Source organism: Tauraco erythrolophus, chromosome 7, assembly GCF_009769465.1.
Source record: "Tauraco erythrolophus isolate bTauEry1 chromosome 7, bTauEry1.pri, whole genome shotgun sequence".
Lineage (NCBI taxonomy): Eukaryota > Metazoa > Chordata > Aves > Musophagiformes > Musophagidae > Tauraco > Tauraco erythrolophus.
The window spans coordinates 36,975,458-36,991,057 of record NC_141471.1 but is presented as its reverse complement, the minus strand read 5'-3'; the positions used below and the strand labels follow the sequence as shown (position 1 = coordinate 36,991,057).

The following is a 15,600-nucleotide window of genomic DNA, read 5'->3' as shown; positions in this document are numbered from 1 at the left end:
TATGTCAAAAGCACATGATGAAAACTGCAGAGTGGAAAACAGACAATGGCTCAAAATACAAGACCTAAATTTATGGTTCCTTTGAGCAGTGTATTAAATATCTGGATCAGAAACGTTGAGTACAAAATTCTGATTTTCAGCTTATTTTGAAAAGAAACAAGCTTTCAGGTACTGTGAACACTTGTTTATATGGTGCTACCGCTGCTTGGTTTTGCTCTGATTTAAAATTACAGAAGCAGAAGTAAAAATATTCCACTCTCTTAAATACCAATAAAATGCGTGAAATATCTTATAAATAAAAAAGTCCATAAAATAACAGACTTGGAAGTATTCATATAAATATTCTGCTGTAAACAAACCAATTGAATGAGCAAAATAAATTTATAAATTTAGGGGAGAACAACAGCAGAAAACAATGAGCATTCACTCCCTTTGGAAACCAAAGTGGATAAATAGGTTTAGTCATCTCTGCCCCAAGAGAGTTCCAAAGCATGAAGCATGCATTTTTTTCAAGTAAAGTGCAAAGAATTGCATTGCATTTTGAATTCCATTTTAAAACTAATTAAAGGTTTGATTGTGCCACTTTCTCTGTGTTGGAATGCACTTCAACACTTACTCAGCTTAAGGCATGTGCTCAAGGAGAACTACTCAAGCACTTAACATCATTAACTATGATTTTATATGCTTTGCTGGATCTGGGCTGAAATGTATAGAGCATATTACTCATCCTGCAAGTGAATGACAAAAATTAATGTCATCTAGCTAATTAATGAAATGGATTTACTCCAGATCTAAGTTGCCATATCACAACAGCCTCCTTCTCCTTTAATTAAAATGTTCAGGTTATTTAAGTCAGATGCGCAGGGTTATATGGAAGATCTCACATTTCGTATACAGAGGCATCAAAATAGCATCATAACAATATGTTTAGAGGCCAAGTTAACTAATGGGATATTTAAAATCCGTTTTGATATTCTTTCCTGTCCACACTGTGGTTTTGTTTGTTATTATATTTTAGGTTAATGTCATTTGTAATAATTGTTTGCTAAGTATTTTTGATGGCAAGCAAAGAGCTGAAGAGAAAGTGACAATTCTGATCTTAGTTTACCAGTAAGGCTTCCTATCCTCATATATTTCCCAACTACACGCCTAAAAAGCTCTCTTAAATAAATATCTCACGCCCCCATGTGGTTAAATTGAGAGACTGCTGAATAAATGCTTTGGCGTTGCTTTTCTGTTTCTTTTAATTTGCCTACAGCATTGTGTACCCGATGAAAGAATAATAACCAAACTGCATAACAGCCTGATTTAGGTATTTTACCAATAATGAATGTCTGCACATAACTAAAATCTAGAAAATGCTGAGCTGTTTTAGGCACTACCATGGCCTAAGCTAGGATAGAGTGCACAAAAATCTAACCAAAAAATGCATCACGTGAATGAAATTGCAGTATGTACTGCATTGACTAGTGCTTAGGAGGGGACTAGCTAAAATCCGCTTGTTAATGTCTAGGTGTCTTAGGTTTTTAGGTATAGTTCAATTTAAAACACACCCTGAAGTTACCAACTTATAATCTAAATCAGCAGATTTAGCGTCAAGGAGGGAGATGTGTGGGCTTTTTTCCTAAACAAATGTCCTATCTTAGGGGTCTTGGCAAAGCAGATATATATATATAAGACAGATTTTTTAGTATATTTCTCCACGTCTCAGGCTGAAGAATAAGACAGAATAACCATCATGCGTCACATCCAGCATCTTGTTGTTTACAACAAAAAGGAACAAAAAATTCCCCACATGACTGATCCTATGACTCTGCAATGGTACTTTTTTGGATTATAATTTGTGATAACTCAGTATTAATAATAAAACTCCTTTCCAATAATTCATGTTCATCTAAAATCACAGTCCTGCAGATATGTTTGTTATATATCCACTAGTCTACGTGTGGAGACAGAGGTTTAGTTCCTTTTGGCCACAGACGTACTTTCTGACCTGTAGCAAAATAACTGAAAGTTGTACTGAAAGATGTTAGTAGAGATACTGAGTTTTTCTATATGCCAAGTTCAGTTACTTTCATCAAAACCAAAAGCTTCTGGGCATCCCCTACCTCTCTATTCAAATGCTTTTAACTTTCCTAAGCAGCTCCCCAGCACTGCTGTCAAGTTTGTGATGCCTCTGCTCTCAGGGCTCGGGGTACAATGGGTAGATTGTCCAGCTGAGCTGATTTGTTAGATGCTTGTATTTATTTATTTGCACTAAGTAATTGGCACAGTTACCTGTGGAGCGGAATACGTCTGTGACGCTACAGCAGCCGAGCACATGACACTTCAATTAGCTACCTACCGTGCTCATCCCCTTTTGCTGTGATTACCTCCCTGCCACACTCACAACTAATCAAATTAACGGTTACGTCCATCTGTTCTGAGCCAAAACCCATAGCGTGGCGTTAGGATGAGATCAAGACCTGCCTCTTGCTCAGGCCTGGTGCCTGCCTGTGATGTACCACGCTGACCTCTCCTCAGCCTTCTATTACAGCGACATCCTGTGCGAGAAGCTGGTGAGATGAACTTTAATCGAGAAATTAATATACAGCAGGGGGCAAGAAAGAGAAAAGAAAATACGTGAAAGTGGGAGTCATACAGCTGTTTGTCATACAGCAATGTGAAATCGGTAGTAATTACGCCCTCCTGCATCTGGACAAATTGCTGCTAAATTAAACAGTCTTTAAAGAGACACAGAGAGGCAGAAAAGGAGCTCCCCCCCTCTGCCCCCAGCCTCTGGCAGCCTGCAGCTAAAGAATGAACAAATGCAAGAGTATAGGGAACTGTATGATAGAACTAGGTGACTGTTATCAATATCTCCAGTGATGTACTGTTGTAAACAGAAAAATAAACAGCTCACTACTGTAAAAAATCACAGGGCTGTAAATCCACCAGGGGATTGTGGTGATACAATAAACCATAAGAGCAAAGCTCAGGTGGCCTTATACCACAATCCAGCGATGCAATTATAGCCCTATAACTCAAAATTTACTTAGTTATTACACTTTATAGAGCAAGGAACTGAGCTTTGGATCGACACCCTGCAGAGACTGCCCAGGTTTGCTCTTCTCCCCCTGCTCTTCCTGCCTCTTGCTCTCTTCCTTTGCAGGCACTGCACACAGCTCTCATTGCTCCTAGCACTTCCCTTACAATGCAGCAACTGCCACCACAGATCCTTTGCTACTGGGACTGAAACTCGTTGATTTTGTCTCTAAGAAAATCTATGCAAGGTTCAGGGAACTGGCAGCAAATGAACTGACTTGGCATCTGATACAGATTCTGAGGAACATTATCATATGAAAACTTCCTCCAGTACATGTTTATCTGACGCCCAGGACAATACATCAAGAATTAATAAATGACTCTTCCAGGCCATTGTCAGCTCATCCCAGAAATGTTGGGCACTACTGGTAACTTCAGGCAATAAACGTTCTTTACTCATAAATCAGGGACACACTGAGTAACAGTTTTGAAATGTTCTCTTTCAAAACGAAGTAAGGGCATACAGCTGCTGCAGTGTATACGGGCCTCAGATCAGCACAGCAATTAAACATGAGTAATCCTGTTTTCTCCCTCTAGATCCTTTCAGTTGAAAATGGCATGTTCCATCCTCTATTCAGCTGAAAGATTTGTACTCTTCAGTGCTTTTTTTTTTTTTTAGTTTCTTCATGGTCTTTCCCTATTCAGCTGCCCTGAATATATCAGAGATATATCAGATATCACAGAGGAGCTGCAGAAGAGCCAGCGCATGGGCTCCAGTACTCACTTGCACCTTACCATTCCCAGTTTTCCAATTAAAAACCTTCTGATCCTATAGTCATACCATAGGGATCAGATCTGCACAAGAATCTGCCCTCCATATTTCAGATGCACAAGACAATTTAAAAATAAAAAAAAAAAAAAGAGAGGGTGGGAAAGTAGTGGAGAAGAGTGACTCTCTTTTCACAAAATCATAAAAATTTCAGTGCTAAAGAAGCCAAGCTGTCCAGCTGTCCTAGCATGCTATCTCAAGCAACATCCAGTACTACTTTCAAAGAAAGCTGCACAAAATCTGCGATAATCAGACAACTGTCTGCATTGTTAGTCTTGCTTGTTTTCAGTGAAGTGGGTACCTCTCTTCCCAAGCCCTTCTTCAATCAGACAATAAGCCTTTGACCCTCTCCCTGGGAGGTGGCCCTGGCAGGAGGTTTGCTCAATGGCTTCCTGGCTCCTGGCAGGTCCTCATTTCTTTCCCAGGTGAGATGACCCTGACCCTGGCACAGGGAGATGTGTGCCCAAAATGAGGCAGAAGTCCACCTCACCTCTCCCTGTGCTCATGGTGGTTGGATGGGGACCTTTTGAGCTAGGACTGTGAATTATTTCTATGCAAGTAACAAAATTAACTCCCAGATGTAGACCATGACCCCAGTGTGTTGGCTGTGCTGCTTCACGTTCCCTGTCACTTTTCCATAATGTAAAGAAATGTTACAGTCCTCATGGCTAACACTCAGCTGAAGGTTAAGCGATGGCACAGTCAGCTCTGTCACCACAACATGCAAAGGTCAGGACTTTCCAGTGAAATGCTACTTCCCATTCCAGTACACTGTCTAATGTCACTGTCATAAAACAGCAAAAATGAAAAGAACACATTTTTCTCTCCCTTTTTCCCTTTAAAAAGCTACATGAAGAAAAAGAGAGAGTGAGAAGCTTTATTTCAAATAAGCTGGACCTGCTTCTCCAGTTTTATCAGTAAAATGCTTGCAGCCTCTTTCTCCCTCCAAGAAACATAGGTGTTTTCTTTTATTTTTTTTTCCTCTCCTAAATTGCTTACATTTTTTTCCTAAAGTGAAAATCAGACCCTACAACCCACAATTCAGGTAATAAATAGTGTAATCTTCACAGTCTTCAGTGTTTATATACAACGCATTGGAGAACTATTAAATGAGCACAATATTTCTAGAAAAACATCATTCTGAAAAAGGGGAGAACAAGGAACGAAGGCATCTGTTTCTATAACTAACACAGGTTCCAAGCTGAAGAAGGAAAGGGAGAATATGGAATAATGAATCTATTAAGAGTCCCTTGGTTAATAGTTAACTTGAATAAAAGCTGCTAATGATTTTTTAAAGTCCTGAAAGAGTTTTTAAGACATAATTTAATGTATTTTTTTTCTCATGCACTTTCCATTGCTGCCTGTGGACCCTACATTTAATCAGATTTCTCATTCTTCTAAGACTTTATGAAGTCTTTCTTGATTTGCAGCCAACCAAAGCATTTTTAATAATGTATGGAAAAAGGGTTTAATTTTTAATAGACAAGAATGGGCTAGAGCAGCTACACACTGTAGTAGATTGGTAAGTACAGTATTATACTCTGCAGAGTAGTTAGTAAAAAAGAAGAATGTATTTGTATCGCAAATGTTATTGAAAACATGTTTATTTTATTACTAACACAAATGTATAATTGAAGAACCTGTCTAATCCGGAATTATTGTTCACACCTTATTTACCAGGAAGATAAAGTCGTTTTCAGCTTGTTACCACAATAACTCAAGCCTCTCATTGTTTTCTGTCTCTCATGCTGTTCTGCTGCTCCAAGAGCTCAAGGAAAAAACAAAAAAAAAAAATTAAAATGTGAAGTTACACATTCATATCCTGGATTTAGCTAATCAAGGGAGAAAATATCTTCTAACACTGAAGACCAATTCATAGGGGTTAACCTTAAAATAAGATTATTTGTACCTTGATATTTGTGCGCATTTGTCCTTTGTTTACTACTACCCAGCTAACAGGAAAGCTCAGAGCTACATGTAGGTGAAAATCTGGTTTAAAACTGAAGGTCTGATTCTGCAAATCAGACGGGGCTGTTTCACAAAGCTTGGTTTTCCTTACCAAGCTACAGTATACAAAGATGAGGGGCTTTCATAGTAGAGTACATTCCCCTTTTCTTCTGTAAAATTCAAAAAGCTGAGCTAATGCCTCATTAATAAAGACAGAAATTATCACTGTGCCCAAATAATTGTACAGATGTTAAGGTTTTATACCTGTGGCATTTCAGCAGTCATTCCTGACTTAGTATTGGTTTCCTAATGAAATGAAGCAAATCTGTTTCTCTGCGTCTAAGTGTGTGACTGTCAGTCAAGTCACTTTCAAGTCTAGAAGCCAAGTTCAGTTGAATTCGGCAGGGAGAAGTCTCGCTGAAATTCCACTTCATGGCAAGAGAGGACAGACATGCTACTCAGGCAGGGATCCTACAGTAAGGTTAATCCTTACTGGATCTCAGAGAACACACACTGTCATTTACCCTTCAACCACAAAGTCATGGGAAACCAAGCTTCATCGGTTCCCCTGACCACTGAAATATTCAGTCAGTACGAGAGGGACGCTAGGCCTATATATGTATACAGGATACTGAGTGCAGTGAGGTATGACTATCTGCTTTGAGCCATATATATTCCAGGCAAGCACACCTTGGACTGTGCACCAGAACTGAAGCACAACATAGCAAAGCCAACACAAACCACTGCATGCCATAGGAATGGGTGAAAAATGAACAGAATTTCTTGCCAATGAAAAAAATTATACATTTTTAAATATTCTTACTTCAAAATGAGCCATAGAATAGGTCATATAATGCATAATGGCAAAATGAATATATTATGAATGATTTATCGTTACAGAAATGCGCAGATGCTTATTGGTGGCATGAGTCATATAACATGCAATTTTCACACAATATGTTGTTAATAATGGATAAGGATATATCAGTATATTTTTGTATAAAGAAAGAGCAATATTAAACTTGTTCTTTCACTAGAATCAAATAACTTACTGTGCATTGAGTTGCTTATGAAATTGAGCTACTCTTGCCATTACTACTAATCACATTTTAATGTCAAATTTTAAAAGTAGATATTCATCACATCACTGCATTAACTCATCACAGATCAGATCCACCTTACTGTTGTACCACTAAGCCAAAATAAATGTCCTTTCCTGTGCCAACATACACTAAATGAAGAGAAAAAAAAGAAGCAAGCGCTACATTTTCCTAGTTTGTAGCACGCACCTGCAGGAAAACTTAAAATTGGCCCTGCCTGTGAGGCTTTTTTCACATGTAGACAGGAGGGCTCACTCCTATTTAACTGAGGAATTTTCAAAAGAGATGTTCAGTTATGGTCAAGTCCTCTGAATGGATTGGCTGATGAGTGATGTAAGATAGCAAGTCAAAACAAGTGTGGGACAAGAGACTAGGAACACAAAAGTTGTTTTCAACAATACTCAGAGCCCTCCTCCCCTCCATAATCCTTAATCAGACCCTTTGTGGATCAAGCTGGAGCAATTCAAGAGTAGACAGTCCTCTTCGCCAACACTGTTTATTGCCACCAACAAATATGCCTCCCCTCTACAAATAAATAATTTCAATAGATTATGCAGGATGCCTCAGTTGCCTCAGTTTGAAGTCAGCTGGGCCAGCTTTTACTGCTACTGAAGATGGTCTAAACACAGCAGAATTTGCAGTCACATTGATGAAGAGTGCTCACATCCATTCTGGTAGCTGAGTGCTAGGATCTAACAAGTCCTTCCTCAGGAAAGATAATGAGCAATCATTGTAACTGCTTGACTTGAAATTTCCAAAGAGTTCCAGCTGTAGAGCCATCAAAGGCAAATTGATCTATAAGAAAGTACAGGGACATACAACTCTCTGACTGCCTGGCATGCAAAACACCTGAAAACTTCACTATATGTTGATTAGAAAATCAACATACACAGAAGACAAACAATGTCAAGAAAGCCTGATGCAGCTTAGACAACAGCAATACATTTTCCTCTTCTGTCTAGGGAAAACAGAATTTTGTTCCAAACAAAGCAGGAGAGTTTTTGTATTGTGCCAATTCCATTTAATTTAGAAAGCAAATATCTTCACACAGTTAACTGAAAGACCATTTATCAAGAGAAGTTCATACACCAGCAGCTAGGTAAAAGGAAAGTCCAATGGCAAATGACCACGTTAGATATTAGCGCATGAATTGCATCCATTGTCTTTATTGTTACCCTAAAGAAAGGAACTTGGAAAATCCATCTGTTCCCACAGATGAAAGCCCCTGACATGAGGCTCCAGAGAGTCTGGAACCCGCGCTCAGCCCTCAGTGAATAGAGACAATTGTTGCCCCTGACTTGCCAGAGCACTAAGAGGACATGGGCTCCCTTTAGAGGTCTTCTCCACTAACATCCTTTTATTCCCATGTTTTCCAAAGAATTTGGCCCAGATTTGCAAATAACAAAATTTTGATATCCCCAAAAATCCATTACCCTGACAAGAATATTTATTATTAAAAAAAAAAAAAAAAAAAAAGAAAAGAAAAGAAAAGTTACCTATTTTGAGAGGAAGGCTAACGCCAAGGCACTCCAAGGACAGATGTTGCTTTCTTACTTCCTACATACATTTGTTTATGTATGCACATACAAGCACTCTTCATGAACCATTACTGGTCCAGCATCTTTTCCCTCCTCATCTACCACATCCCACTCTAAAACAACATCTTGTAGAACAGTCTCAGAGAATGCAAAGGGGGAGCATTGTCCCTTGAGATTATGAAGAACTGTCCCATCATACTTCACTTTTTCCAGCAGTTTTCTGAAGGAAGCACCAGATCTTTGAAACCAACCTTTTCTGCTGTCAGACAGGGCCAGAAGGATTACACACAGCAAAGACACAAAGAGCAAATTAATGTAAATAGTGTCTACAACAAGGGAAAGCAGCACAGAAAAGCCAGTGACTGATTAAAACACATTCTTCTCTCACAGAGGCACATTATTAGCTTAATAATACCATTCTCATCTATTTTAACAATTTAACCGTTTCCTGTCACATAAAAAATAGGCAGCATCTTTCACATCCTCTCCACCTGAGGAAGATCACCTGAAAGAAACTATTCCCTTTTCACTTCCAGCTCTGTTAAAGGGATTTCCCTCTGCCCTGGGAAGGAAGACATGTCCCCATACACACTGTGCCAGGCAGGTTCACCTCCAATACCAGCAGATAGCCACCTGGGTAGACACACCTCCCTCAGCTCTCCCCCATAGCTGTACTTCCAGATGTTACCTCTACATCTGGCTCTCAGGTCAGCACTCTCATCTGGTTGACTCCTTAGTCTCAGCCCCACTCCCGTAGCTGAGCTAGCATGGCAAACCAATGCTCCGGCGTCCAAAAGTCTAGTGGCCCTTATCTTGGGCATGGGATTACTCCTGATTGCCTGAACTCGACCCTCAGATTTCAGAGAAATCCAGCACCTATCTGATGCAGGTACACTATCTGCAATGAATATGGAGAATGATGGCAGATGGGTGACCATTGAAGCTGAGCTAGAAGAGCGGCATTTCACAGGCAATATCATACACACTGCTTATCTAGTCCACTGTTTGCCAGAGCGTTCACTGGAACGTATGAGAGTCTGATAGCAGGCATTGTGCAACATCTCCCCAGCCCCCTCATATCATCCTCTCCTCAAGAAGGCTTCAAATTCCCTCTGAAACTGGTTACTCTTGTCACCTTCAAGGAGACACCCCCAACACACTGTACTTCTACCCTAGATGATCCACAGTAATTAGAGGAGTTGGGAAAGACAAGGACTATGTATCTATGGGGAATGGGGACAAGATGGTCCAAGATGGGAGAACAGGGGCTTTCTGCTTCTCTTATTGGATAAGGATTAAATTGTATGAGAGGGAAGGAAGGAGAAGTTATTATTTCTCCTGAAGAGATCATTAATTGGAATTTATTTTTCTTCTTTTTTCATTTTAGGTGTCTCCAGTAAACAATGTAGGCAATAGGTTTAGTGTTTCTTGTTATCTTGGTTGAGTTAGAGGTGCAGTCATGTCAGAGCAGTTTCTAACATATGACCTGTGGTTCTCATGAGTGCGAAAGAAGGTTTGAGTATCTTTTTAGCTCTAATACAAAGCTGCTTAAGGCCTCCAGGATCTCAGTTTCAGAGAACCTAAGGTACGAGTGACTCCATGCATGACACACAACTTCAAACCCATAAAAACAGCCAACTTAATTCTCAAATGAGGTTACTTGCAAATCCTTCAGCTCCACAGCGCAGTAAACACGGTAACATACTGTCAACAGATAAACTGTCCATACTATCCATGCTGCCCACAGCATAAAACATATTCTCTTGGGACAATTTTGCCAGCACTGTGACAGAACGGACATTTTATAACTCTAGTGTTGAATTGCAAAATAACTCGTCTAAAGTCCAGGTTTCCAGTATGAGTATTTACCATGTGCAATCAGATTTCTCCTCATGCAGCTGATTTTAAGTATTAACATATGAGATTTAGGCAATCATTTCAAGAACTTAAGAATAACAAATGGAAGAACAATACAATATGCTTTTTTTAAGGCAGTCTGGCTCACCAGCCTATCTAGCAACCAATTCAGTGTGCATTTTAAGGGCACATTTAGCATGCAGCCTGAACCCCCTCTGGGACAGAACACACATGGGCAGTCTAGTGCTTTCACTGTGTGCAGCAAAGTGGCAGATGTCTTTTTAAAAACTGCTGTTGGAAATTTGGCCTTAAGAATATACATCTAACATAACCTTTGAAATTTCTAAAAACTTAACTGATGGGCAAGGTTTTAAAAGCATGTTCCTAATTGAGTCTGAAGACAAATTAACATGTTCAATTTAGAGAATAGACACTATGTACGTCAATAGATCTCATTGATGCATAACATCTCTTATGACCTGATCAACCACTTCAATAGATGGCACTTGATTTCAATGGGCCAAACGTCCCTAGCTGTACATAACTACAAACAAGCACTATATGGTCCAAAAGGACCATTTAAGTAGAAGAATACTTCTGAGGACACTGATACGAAAGAAAGAAAGAAACAAGGTGGTTTTGTCTACTAGTGATGGAACATTGTGGCTGTTGTTAAGTCCCTACAGTTACGGTGCTCAAATTCAGCTAATTAAGACATATTTCACCAGAAGAAAATATTTGTAAAGTCAGTGTGTCCCTAACAAGAAGCTATGTTGGCTAAAAAGGTTCACAAAAGAAATTCCCAACATTCTTCAAATATATACAAATTACTTCCCTAATTAATCTTAAGAATTGAAGCTTTTGAGACTGATGTCATAGGGAAAAAAATCTTTTTGTTTTCTGATCATATAAAATGACGGCAGTTTTCTTTTCTGTACAGATTCTGAGCTCTTTAAGTAAGCTTAATTTGAAAAAAATGAAAGTAATTTCAACCAAGGAGTTTATTCTATTTGCTTTAGCTACAGTGTTCTTCTTAATATCGAACAGTATGTGCCTAGATGAATCGATGAAGTCCAGTCTGCAGAGCAGAGAAGATGATGATGATAAATATTATGAGGTAAGATCTGTATTACTATGATATTATTTAGGGGAACTGTGGGTCAGATCCCGAGCACTTTGAACTTTTTGGCGAAGGCTCTCCTAACTTCATTGCATGATATTGAGCATTACAGCACTAGCAGTATGAAAAAGGCTTGTTGAAAGAATTTTCAGGAAATTCATTTGCTTGGACACACATACTGTGTAAATCAATTCATGTTTCAATTTTCTTGCAATACAGCCTTGCGATCAGGTTGAGACTTTTTTCTGAAATGTTTCTCGCACAGTGGAGCCTCAATTAACATTCCTGTCAGGTCTTTTATGCACATAATATAACAGACACATTATTAATCCAAAATTAATAAAGGCATGCTTGTAATACTCAAAGAATAATGATAAACAGAGAACATTATAAATCTAATATAGTTAATGGTCTTAAAATTCTACTCTGGAAATTGACTATAAAAATATCTTTGCAGGGTTGCACATTTATTATGCCTCAATAAATGCCAAATCAAATTTGCACAGTTCATCTGTATTATTTTTCTTGTCTGCCCTGCAAATACTCCCTGGAAAATGAGAGCCAGCCTCTCTTTTTGACTCATTATCACTGGTGCAATAAAGATCCTTCAAATCAAAATACAACTTTAATTATGCTAGTGAAATCCTCCGGTCTTCAGCTCACTGCCTTTTATATACTTCAGAAGGGGTGTGCAGGTGCAATTAGAGGGATAGTTTATTTAATATTTTAATAATGGAGTATGAACTAGAATGGTTCATTCCCTTTCTCTCCCATTAGCTAGGGAAGCTCTTGGAAAGTCACCAAATGGGGATAAGGAACTGAAATTAGGATTAGTAGTATTTCTGTCTTTAACTGAAATTAAAAACCATATCTGTACATAGTTGCTGTTAAGGATTGGAAACTTATTTTTGCTGCAAAAGTAAGTGATTTTCAATATGCTCAAGGAAGGAACACTGCTATATAGGAAAGAGTCATGCTGATATAGCTATTTTTCAGGCAACAGCTGCCCTTTACATCATGAGACAGGTAATATACTAGGCTCAGTTCTTCACTGTATGCCAGCATAGACACAGAAAATAGACTTTGTGCTGGTTGCACAAAAATTAGGAGCCCAGGAGCTCCTAATGCATCTTGCGTACTAGTGGAGGACAAAAGCAACTTAAGACTCAGGGCAATCTCTATGTTGCAAGGTCAGAACAGGCATGATGTGGTCTTGACCCAAATGCTTTCCATTCATTTCCCTGGCTGCTAGTCCAGCAGGATATTGGGTCAGAAGCATCCACCCAGTGCTTAGGAAGAAAGGAGCTACACTTTCATGTAGCTTGGCCCATACTCCTGTTGATCCAGACCAGATGAATAAGAGTCTGGGTCTGGGTCAAGTCACTAGATATAGCCAGCATCTTCCCCTCCAGACAGTTTTAGTTGGTGATATTAGCAAGCATGGACCTGACAATGACTCCTGTCCACACGTAACTGACAGCACAGGTACCGAGACCTATGCCCAGAAATATTTTCGATTGACACCATTTGAACAGTCGTGGATACTGATATGGAGATGTGCTCTTGTGGTCAGTGTACTGAAAACGCATATGAAGTAATTCATAACAAGTAGCTCATGCTACAATGGAGTTTAGCAAACACAGCTAAAAAGCATTAGATTACCAAAAAAAGAGCGTTACTGTTAGTTAGTGCAGCTTTCTAAGGAGATATGAAAATGAATTCTCTGTGTGGAAGTTGGAGTAATGACCTATAAAATAATAGTATCCTTCTTTTAATTATTTTTTTTAGATTAAAGATAATATCTTGGAAGAAAAGCAGAGGAGTCTCAATTTTGAAGAAATGAAAGACTGGGGATCAAAAAATATCATTAAAATGAAGCCTCCTACAGTAAACAAGACACCAAATTCAGTTGCTAATTTACCTCTTAGATTTGGAAGAAATTATCCAGAAGAAAGAAGCATTAAACCAATTGTTAATTTGCCTCTGAGATTTGGGAGAGCTTTTGGAGAGAACATACCTAGGCGTGCTCTGAAGGTCTCACACAGGCATGGGAGATCTCCATTTGTTAAAAGTTCCAGTCAATCACTTCTAAATTTGCCACAGAGATTTGGGAAGTCAATTTCCGTCAATCTATCTCCAGATGTTCAGGAATCTGAACCAGGTAATATTATGCAAGTGTTCAAGCCATATATTAAAATGCACACTAAATCAGGTTAACGACGATCAAATACAACCAGACTTCCTCAAGGGATATTCCCTCAGCATTTCAATATGAATCCAATTTGCCGAAAGAAAGATTTGCAATCAAAAACTCTCATCACAAGAACCTCTTTAAGAAATCTTTTCTAATGAGAAGATGCCAAATAGCCAAAGTCAAAAATGTTCATATGACAAGATTAGGTTTGACGACACTTTTTTAGATCATGTTTCATTTTGAAAAACTTAAAGCTTCAGCAAAAAAGGTTCAGAATCATTAAAATATCCCATTTCAACACTATAAAATGACCAAACAAAGCCACCTAAAAATTACTCTTTCATTTTCTAAATTTATGCAAATTAGAATTTAAAAAAAGGGAAAAATTCCAAGCTGAATTGCAGTATTTTGAAAATACCAGTATTTTTCTCATCTAACCCTATTTTTTTTTCAGATCGTCTTACTCAGACAATGTTTGAGATTTTGATTTTTCATTCCAAGTTAAGATGAAAAATCTTTTTTGACATCTCAGAAATTTTTTCAGGATAGGGAAAATATTTCCTGACAATTACTAAGAATAATTTAAATCAGCCCTTCAATAATGGTCCTTCTTATCATATCTGCTGCTTTATCTGAACTGTCCATTTGTCTTGGAATCCAGTTTCAGTCGGCTACCCCTGACTTGCATTTGACACGTGTAAAGTAGAAGTTCAGGCCAGGAAAGAAAACTGATTTATCAGAAGCCAAGATTCTTTCTTATTTAATTTGATTCTTTTCATTCCTTTTTCACTGTCTCACCTGATTATAACAGATTTTGTTTTATTTTTCTGATATTTTTAGAGATATGAATTCTAACAGTTACGTTAATACTGGAATGAAATCATGAAGACAGAAACTGAAAGACTTGGAAAAGCTGCAATGTGTTTTCAAAACTAATGGTCATGAAAAGGAAACATATGAGAACTGAAATGCAAACCTGTCTTCATGTTTTGAATAATGTATTTATTCTGTACAAACCTCTGATGTATAAGGCAATGATAATTGTAGTGATTGTTGTAGCAGTTTATTTCAGTGGCAGTGTAGTATAAATTCTATTTACTTCTGTGCGACTTATGTCCTATTGGATGTAAAACCTAATTTCAGAACAACAGCTGTATAATTGAAAGCATTTTAAGAAAAATTAAAAGTAGTATAGTATGAATAAAGAAGCATGGTACAAATAAAAAGAAGCCTACAATGTGAATAACAAACAGAAACAGGATCAAAATCACTAGTACCTCTCATGTCATACACAGCTAAAGAAAATCGAGTAAAATGTAGAGAAAGCACTTTCCCTGTTGTTTATGAGTCATGTTAGATATAAATCTGAAAGGCAACTTGCCAAGAATTTGCCACAAATAAAACCTAGCGTTTTGGACCCCCACAGAGGAATAACATCCAACCAAAGTCATATTGTAATGCAATTATCTTGGGTGTTTTAGGTGAGATAATGCCCTCTCTAATGTCTTACAAATCTGCCCTGTGGGTTTCCTGATTCCTCTGTTAATGTGAATGACATTGCAGGTGCCAGATACACATGCAGAAGGGTCTACTCCATTATAAGCCCATATTTCATATTTCTTAAGAAAACCATTCCCTTCCAAGTGGTATATTGTGTGTTTAGGCTTCCTCCAAAATTGAGTTTCAGTAAGCTTTGAAGGGAAGCTGAAATCATACCTGTTATAGCGAAGGCAAATCTGGTGGACTACAGGGTCTAAGGTCTATTCTTCTGGCCCTCAGATGCTGCATTACCTTGACACCCGGCCTGGTCAATGGTGAGGCAAGGCATCCTCAAAGAACCACACCACATATATACAGACACACTATACAGCTGCAGCTGACTACCAACAGACAAGACAGCAATACCTTTACGGTCTCCACATATACACCAACAAGACTCACAAATGGGCTGATCCTCTTCTCACTCACAGGCTAATCAGACTGAAAGCTTA

At 38.4% G+C, this 15,600-nt stretch overlaps 1 protein-coding gene across 1 annotated transcript; it reads left to right on the top strand.

The window, feature by feature from the left end:
* The first annotated feature begins 11,271 nt into the window (after window positions 1–11,271).
* Window positions 11,272–13,632, top strand: NPVF (neuropeptide VF precursor). Its single transcript, XM_009982846.2, has 2 exons — window positions 11,272–11,412; window positions 13,204–13,632. The coding sequence occupies exons 1-2, from the start codon at window positions 11,272–11,274 to the stop codon at window positions 13,630–13,632; spliced, it is 570 nt and encodes a 189-aa protein (XP_009981148.2).
* The last annotated feature ends 1,968 nt before the right edge of the window (window positions 13,633–15,600 follow it).